The 9,625-nt window shown below is 29.7% G+C and overlaps 1 protein-coding gene across 1 annotated transcript; it reads left to right on the forward strand.

The window, feature by feature from the left end:
- The first annotated feature begins 5,165 nt into the window (after positions 1 to 5,165).
- LOC110700781 lies at positions 5,166 to 5,739 on the forward strand. The gene has a single exon (XM_021878379.1). It carries the CDS (start codon positions 5,329 to 5,331, stop codon positions 5,593 to 5,595), a length of 267 nt encoding a protein of 88 aa, XP_021734071.1. The 5' UTR covers positions 5,166 to 5,328; the 3' UTR covers positions 5,596 to 5,739.
- The last annotated feature ends 3,886 nt before the right edge of the window (positions 5,740 to 9,625 follow it).

A 9,625-nucleotide genomic window follows, 5' to 3' on the forward strand; every position in this document is an offset into this window, starting at 1 on the left:
ACAATATTTGTACTACTTCATAACGTGTTACATAAATTGAGAGTATTGATTATTTAAGGCAACTCGTGTAAGATGTATGATGATTAAAGAGTTATATATGTTTTTTTTCCCTCTATTTTTTCTTTTTTTTCATTTTTTTTTTTTCCAAATCTTCCACTTTTTATGTTTTGAGAGTAACATTGTTGAGTTAATGCATGTTACAGACCAAGAAAATAGAATTATATGCTTGTTTTTTATGCAAGAGTGGGGGCTAGGGAGTGGGCATGGTGCACATGGACATACACACACAAAACTCAAATCATATGAACCATTAGAAACCAAAGTTAATAATAGATCGTCAAATAATGTTTGATTAAGTATTACCTATAAACAAACCACAAAAATGGTAGTATTAGGTTGTTTAACGCCTTAAAATACTCAGATATAATCCTAATTATAATTAATAATTACTTTCCTATTCACAAATCATCCTATAATTGCATGTTTCTACTTTAGGGTGTAGTGGAAGGTTGAGTGTTGCAGCCACTTTTTATTCATGGAAAAGACGTAGTGCAATTTGCTTAGGATTGCACCTTTTTTTTTATTCATTTGGTGGGATTTACGCAGACAAATTATTTCAGTTGAGATCTTATAATATATGAATGAACAAATCATGTTATATGACATCAAAAATATGACATCCAACATGAAATCATTCTAAGAGAATAATTATTTTGAAGAAATAGGTCTATGATAACTGATAAGACGCTCCTCGTTTGTTAATGAAGGTCTAGGTCTCTAGGGGAATTCATGTGATTATGTGATGGTTGGTCGAACATGAATGAATAGCAATTACAAGGTGACTCATTGTTTCACAAGCTAAAGAATTTATGGGGTGGAGTCGTGGAGAGGGTACATTTTTTATAAAGAGAGCCACATGTATAAATAGAGACCGTACATCAAATCAGATTTCACCTTAAAACTAAGGATCAAGTTATGGACAGCACTTTCGATATCATGTTATGTATGTGTAGGTGTTGCACACGTTATTAAGAGAAAGAGAAAGTGGAGAACTAACATCTTATTCTCACTTACTGTTTAATACTCCTTCCGTTTTTCATATATGCATCATTAAAACTAGCACATTTGTCAAGATATAACTTTGACCATTAATATCTTTAGTTATCTATCAGTAAAAACTATACATACTAATATTTAAAAAGTCAAAATAACGCAAATATAAAACACTCACATGTGACTTTTCATGGGAAAAGGTATTAACTTTATGAAGTCCCATGTGAATTCCTTTATCGTAGAGGATATTCAAGTCATTAAAGGTTTCAATTTAACTCTGATACCATGTTAATTATCAAGTAAGCCACACCGTCACATGACTTGATTGTCATACAAATTTTTTGCTACTAGTTAATGGAAATATAGTATATCTTGGTGAAATTCATATATAGAATTGTGTGAAAATATGTAGTAGTGGTTGTATGAAGCATAGTTAGTTTCTTTAATGTCATAGGTTTCCCTTCTACACAAAAGTTTGAACTTGTATAAATATGCTGATGATATGATCAAACAAGAATAAAGAGCTTTACAATCAACCTATTACCCTTAACTTATCATACTTTTATGTCATTTTTTTTTCCTCCATAGTTTTAATTAATGACTTTATTTTATAAAATGCAAGATACATGTAAATTTAGGAGTGGATATACTTGGGTTTATGAAAGAAGATTCATGTAATGATAGACCAAACTGAATATATTTATAATCAAGGTCGACCATTGTTCACAAGAGATTCCAATATATGTGGATGTAAATAAACCAAGTCAAGTCAAACAAGTATTATTTAGATAATTTAGATTATAGTAAACTCATTTAAATTAGTCAATAGCTTGAGATTTTAAATCTCTAAAGAGTTTGTTCAACCTATACCACCTATAATAATAGGATATGTATAAGGAGAATAAATAATTCTCAATCTTCATTTGTTATTAGCCCATGCATAGAATGAAAGAAACACCTAGAGTAATCAATATAGTTTGAAAATTGAATTAACTTATAATCTCCTAACTTACAAGTTACAACTTGATATAACAAGAAAATTTAAAAATCTAATTTAATTATTTAATGATATTAATTTGAATAAAATGAAGTTAAAACTACAATTATGTTGGATAGATCAAAGATATTTTTCATGTGTGTTGGACTGTTAGGCCCATTTTCTTTAATTGGTTTAGTGATTACTGAAATGGGCCAAAGACATTGTGGGCTTACAATGTCAATCAACATGACAAAAATTAACAATGTTACTTGAACACAAATTGCATTTGATGATGTTTTGTGGAAAGATGGCTAGGTTTGAGTCTATTGACAAAAGCCCATTAGTGAGTCATGAATTATGAAGTAAATTAATCAAGAAAATATGCATCTTGTATGGAGTTTCATTACCATGGACATAACGGTTTATGTATGAAAATAGATATATCATTTTATAACTACGGGCCTGTTTTGATGACTGAACTGAGCTGAACTGAACTGAACTGAACTTATTGGAACTGAACTGCACTGAACTAAATTGAATATTTTATGAGAAAAGGATATTAAGAACTGAACTGAACTGAAAATAAGCTGAAGAGAATAGACCCTAATTGTATTTATCAATAATGTCTCGCAAACAAGCTTAACATTAAAAAGTAGTGATGTTTCATGTTTGTTTATTTTTTGGTGTATTTTTTAAGTGAAAGGAATGAAATCTTAGACTACTCACTCATTTTTCTTTGATCATATGTTGTTATTTATATAGATACAAAATTTCGTATTACTTCTAGTAATAAACATTAAACTTTGACGACTAAATATTTATCTAGGGGAGAAGTTGCATTTGTAACAATATTGCATTTACTAATTCCACAAAAATAACGAGCTTGTGAAGCCAAAATAGATTTTTGGGGTTAACGGGTTGAACCATTATTGATCACCTCAAATGCTCAGGAAGACTTAAAGCTAAAACTTGCATTGGTTGCTGTGGTGAATTTTTGACAGAAAATTGATCAGTGCAACTGAGCACATGCACCTGAGCTAACATGTGGATTGCACGAATAGGTTAAGTTCAACTTTCAAGGTGTCGTTTTCTTCAATCATCGCCAAAATTAACAGATTTCGGTCCATTTGGGTTACGAAATTATTGTTGGATTCAGTAGCAATGTAACATGCATCATTCATAAGATATACTCTCTCCTTTTTATATTGATGTTCCTACTTTGACTAACTTTGTCTCGTAAAAATATTTCAAGTAAGAAGAACAATATGATACAATGAATACAATGAAAGAGTATCATCAATTCCTTAATTAGATGTATTATGGTGACCGTTTGTATCGTATCGTGATGACTTGTTTGATTAACATTATTTTTTCTTTTTACTTTTTTTTTTATGCGGTTCATATTGTGTTAATTTTTATCAATGTTACAATTATGTCCGTTATTGTCCAACATTCTAACGTCAATATTACTCCCTTGTCCAAAAATGTTTAATCAAATAAAGATAATTATCAATTTTTCTACGGAGTATGTCATAAATGTTTGAATTAAGTTTAAAATTAATTAGAAAAGAAAAGATAAAAAAAAACAGATATTAATCTGATAAGGTTTATTTTTTTTCGATGTGTTGATGCCCTTGATGGGCAGGTAATGCAGGGTGAAGCTTCTAGAGATCTCTAGAGTGTAGTTATACGCCATTTTATTTTGACTTTTTTTTTTTAAGGACTTTTGGCTGTTTAGTTGCCGTAGGTGGACTTGTACATCTACTTCTAAACCTGGACCAACAGCTTCTAGATTTACCAATTTCTCTAACATCAAGCTCCACATATTTTTCAATTCAATTCAGAAAAATATTAGTCAAGTTTGGCAAAAAGCAAATTATATCATAATGATCAACAGAGGTTAGCCGCATACATGGTGCGATAGGGGTTACCTGTAGGGTGTTATTTGTATTTTAAAGTTACTTGTATTCTGGGGTTACTTGTAGGGTGTTACTTGTATTATGAGGTTACCTGTATGGATTATTTGTATCGTGGGATTACTTATATGGGTTACTTGTATTCTGAGTAACTCCTACAAGTAACTCCAGATCAAACCCCATACCAAACTAGTACACCTTACAAGTAACCCTTGACCAAAACCAGTAACACCCATACAAGTAACCCCAGAATACAAGTAACACCTACAAGTAACTCATGACAAAACCAATAACATTCTACAAGTAACCCCTGTCGTCACGTGGCGAGCCGCATACAAAATTTGTAAATGACCAATATTATGTAAGGCCGTATTTGTAATTGATTACGTACAAACCCTGATCATATGGCCAATATTAGAAATAACATTGAAAAAGTTGACAAAAAAGGAAAGCAGCTTCCGAGAAACCTTTCATGCAATCAGAAGGTTCACATTAGTCGGTCTAACTTCTACTCTTCTAGTAGACATCTCCTACGCGCTACATCATAATCCACTCGTGCCGAATCTCAATTTTTATGTCAATATGACAGCTATTCGATATACATGTCAGGGGTACGGGATATAATAATTAATATCGAAAAGAAAATAATATCAAGTTGGATACAAATTCTTAAATGGACTTGTTTCACACTAATTTATTAAAGACCACCAACATTAGAGACAATATGATTATTTTATTAATAAAAAAGGATCACTATATTAAAATAAAGCTTATTAGGTTGAAATAAGAGTTAGTGTGACATTAAAGGCTATAAGAAGTTATTTTTCTAATGAAAATTTTAATATAATGGTCATAAATAATAAAGATCACTACGTTAAAATTAGGTCACTATTCAACATAATTTCGTAATTTAACTTCATAATAATATTAACGGTCACACAAGTTTTAAAATTAGGTTACTATGTTAAAAATAAGGCTACTATATTAAAATTAGGGGTCACTATGTTGATTATAATGTCAGTTACATGTGCATAAACCTTAGGTTCACAATAATATTATTATGAATCAGGTCCACGCAATATTTTCTGCAAGTTGGAAGGTGCTAGGTTTGTTTCCTATAACCGATATTAACTAATTGTAGAAATACAATATACGAAGTAAAGTATAACGGCGGTCCAAGCAAGGCATTCAACACGGTTGAAATATTCCACATTTGCACCATATATATAAATACCAATCTCATTGAATTCTCAAACCATGCTTAGAAAAGTGTCATAATTTCTTTGAACACACCAAATTTTTACCAACAAACAACTCCTATTTATCCTATCCTCCTTTTAACACATCATTATTTTCGTAACATCATAAATTTTGTAAAGAATGGCAGGGAACTCTAGTTATGAGACGTCGTGGGCGGATCAATGGGATCCGCAACCAGCTTATGGTAGCCACGAGTACGATGGAAAAACGACTAAGAAGAAGAACAACAACAACGACGGATCAGGAGGAGCAAAGAAGAAGGTCGAAGAAGGGCTTAATAAGACTAAGGAAGTTGCTTCAACGGGTTTTAAGAAGGTCAAGCAGGGTACTTCAATGGGTTTCAATTGGATCAAAGACAAGTACCAAAAATCTACCCAAAAACATTGATTATAAATTACGTATGTTACAACTTACTTTCATGTAATTATATGATCTTAATCATCGTCTTGATTATTCACATGTATCTATACCTTTATTCTATTCGATTTGTTTGATCAAGTTTTGTGTAATTTGAGATTCCTTGACTCGTCTTTTTTTTTTTTTTTAATTATTATTATTATTATTATTATTTTTTTTTTTTTTTTTTTTTTTTTTTTTTTTTTTTTTTTTTGCATATGAATGTATATTATACATTTATACATACAAAATACACCGTAGTGTAAAAAGTTCGATTTTGTATAAATCTATTTCTATTTTTCTCTGTTTATTTTTGCTGCAAATCTCAATCTCCTGATAATCTATTTTATCACAAATATATTTATACTCCTTCCATTTTATATGGTTCAATTCTTCTCGGTCTAACACCAACCTTGTACTGTCTTACCAAAAGATTTAAATAGGGGAACAATATAAAGCGAGGAAGTATGGAAAAAAAATGTATATAAGACTTATTTATTGTTGTTGTGAAATATGAAGTATGAGATTTTAATTTCTATTGAAACTAGAGATTTTAATGTAAGGTATCAGATTATTTCGATTTTTATATATTTCAATTTTTTTTATACTATCTATCACTTATTGAATAGTTATTGACTATGATCAAATCTTAATTTTATTAAACAACTTCTAATCACTGCCACTCACAAAAATAATAGTCAACAAAAATTAGTTTGAATCATTAAATCAAAAGATAAAAACACTTTTTAAAAAATACGTTTTAACCTCGTAAATATTTTATGTAATTCATACTAAGAAACATTGAATTAACATTATGCATGCTTTAGGGTCTGTTCACATTTACTTAATTTCACTTCAGTTCAACTCTTAATTTTCCCCACTCATAAAATATTAATTTCAGCTCTGTTTAGTTCAGTTCAGCTCAGCTCCAATCAGTTCAGTTCAATTTAGTTCAACTCAATTCAATAAATGTGAACGGGCCCTTAGTTGTCCATATAACAAAAAGTTGCAATAAGAATCATCAGCACGCCAACAACCACCGTCCACCTTGATGGGTCAACTACAATTACTTATTGGTTATCTTCCTTTGCCTCTATTCAAAAGGGAAATATGTTTAAGTATGAAAATTCCTATAAAATAAAATTAAATACAAATTCAAAGGAAGGATAATTATTCACGCTTTCATTTTTTTAATAATCATAATAATAACATCATCATATTATTAGGCGAAGAATCTTTCTACAAAGACTAATTAGGCCTCAATTGATTTGCAATTATATATGTTAATACTAGGTAATCAAGATTCGAATTTCCCATGCAATGACAAATTATTCATGAATTTTGCTTTCACATTATAAACTAGTTAATTGTGTCAATTATATGCTGAATTAGTTTTTGTCTTATTGTAGTTGAGCAATTACCAGTATAAAGTTTGTATTGCTGGTTGTGCAATGCTCTTGGTGTTTAAGCAATTTTTTAATTTATTTTAATGAAAGTTCTTTTGATGTGTTTTAATTCAACTGTTCTCTTCACTTTAAAAAAAAATAATATTAAATAAAAATAATTTCAGTTCAGTATCAATAAGTTCAGTTTTGTAAAATTAATTTCAGTTAAGTAAAAATAATTTAAGTTCAGTAAAAATAAGTTCAGTTTAGTAAAATTCAATTTTCTTAAAGAAGAATTATAACAGAAAATCCGTAAAAATATTTCAGTTCAGCAAAAATAATTTCATTTCAGTAAAATTAAATTAAGTTCAGTAAAATAATTTAAGTTCAGCAAATACGTAGTAATTTGTTTCGGTAAAAATAATTTCACTTCAACAAAAATAAGGTAAAGAGATCGGGACCTAAATCTTTAGTCTAAGCTAAACATCGTGTTATTAGATGTAGAAACATTGAGTTGATGACTGTGTATTAGCTTGGTATAATAATACAAAGAATATGTTCAAATAAAAATAGGACGAAGAGAGTAAGACTATATGAGTAATAATGAGATGAGTGAATCCCTTGAAAGTAGAATATGCCAAACATAGCCCAACATGCTAGCTTGCTAAATGATGGTTTTAAGCAGGTTCTTTTGAGGTCGACTTTGAGAAAAAATACATCTAAACTAATAGCCTAATAGGCTAATACACAATCATCAACTCATCAATAAGATTCTCAATATGATACATATTGCGACTCTCATTTATTTAAGTTAAAATGACATGTATCTAAGCATTAAAGACATTAGGTTAATAAAGCAAATCACAGAGAACACCTTTAAGAGGGATTTTAAAATTTGAAATAAGATATTAATTACTTTCCTAGACTATATGAAAAGGTAGACGTGATTAATCCATAGATCAAATGTAGTCCATGTTATTGTTACGGTTGTTACACAAGTATGTATTATGTATTTATGTTGTTGTATAAAAATGTGATATATGTCACATCTTGGTTATTGTGGCTATTAAAGTTTAGCTTAGATCAGAGAAAACGTAGACATGACTATCCAAGTATCCATGGATGATCGGATGCACTTGGAGTGGTTCAAGACCTTCAAGTTGCTATGATAGTCCAATTGTTGGTTGTGTTCCTGACTTTTTAATTTATGTTAATATTAGAAGGCTGTTATATTCTTTTAACATCATTAATATTTCTCAAGTTAAGAAAGGCAACAATATCGTTGCCCATCTTGTGACTAGATGGGACACGTTGTTTAGAGTTCATCTTGTATGAACTCTTTCCCTTAAAGTATCATTAATTTTGTACATTGACGAAGCTTAGCTTGATTTGCAATACAAGGAAGAAAAAAAAAAAAAAAAAAAACCTTTATCAATTTTCATTTAACACAAGAAGCACTTCATATTTATTACTCCCTTCCTTCTGGTAGTCCCTTTTGACCAAATTTTAGTCCCATAATGTTTATTCCATTTACCTTTTCCAACAACTATATATATATATATATATATATATATATATATATATATATATATATATATATATATATATATATATATATATATATATATATATATATACCAAAATTATCTCTAATTTGCAATAATATTTGTACAAATTTAGCTTTTTCATGTAAATTTTGTTTTTTCGTGTATTTTTATTACTCGTACTTTCTTTCCCTACTCTTTTACATACCCTATGTAAAGTTACCTTTTGAATGTACTTTTATTACTTATTTATGTTTATTAATTTTCGTGAAAATTTCCCATAAGAGACGATCATTAAAGAATAGAGGGAGTATTATTAATTATTTTGGACTTTGAATGTTGGAGTTTGATAAAAATGTTGTTTAACGAGGTCTTATTTAGGGTCTGTTCTGAATGGAGCTGAGCTTAACTGAACTGATTGGAGCTGAACTGAATTGAAATAAATTATTTATGAGAAAAGAAAATTAAGAAGTGAACTAAAGTAAATCTAAGGGCCTGTTCTCTTACGTTGAAATTCAGATCAGATCAGTTCAGCTCAGTTCAATTCAGTTCAGTTCAGTTCAGTTCAGCTTCTAATTTCCTTCTCTTATAAAATATTTAGTTCAGTTCAGTTCAGCTGAGTTCAATCAATGAGAACAGGCCCTAACGTGATTGAAGCTGAACTAAGGGCCTGTTCTCATTGACTGAACTGAGCTGAACTGAACTGAACTTAACTTAACTGAATATTTTATAAGAGAAGAAAATTAGAAGCTGAGCTGAACTAAATTTCAACGTAAGAGAACAGACCCTAAATTGAACTGAAATTAAGTGAATTTATTTTTCCTTTTATATTTTGATATGCTGAATATTGATCATAACTTCATATAAGGGGGCCAAGGTGCCTCTCAAATTTTTTTAATCACCAGACTAGAAAATGACATTCGATTGTTTCCAACACCAAACAAGTTGCTTGTCATCATTTGTCCATAAACTTTCTCAGGGAAAAAAAAAAGAAAGAAAAAGAAAAATAATACAAAAAACAAAACAAAAAGCGTTGTGATTTATGGTTGTAATTTGTAATAAGCCTTGCACCAACATTAGATTGCAACCACT

This window comes from Chenopodium quinoa, unplaced genomic scaffold (genome assembly GCF_001683475.1).
Source record: "Chenopodium quinoa cultivar QQ74 unplaced genomic scaffold, ASM168347v1, whole genome shotgun sequence".
NCBI lineage: Eukaryota > Viridiplantae > Streptophyta > Magnoliopsida > Caryophyllales > Amaranthaceae > Chenopodium > Chenopodium quinoa.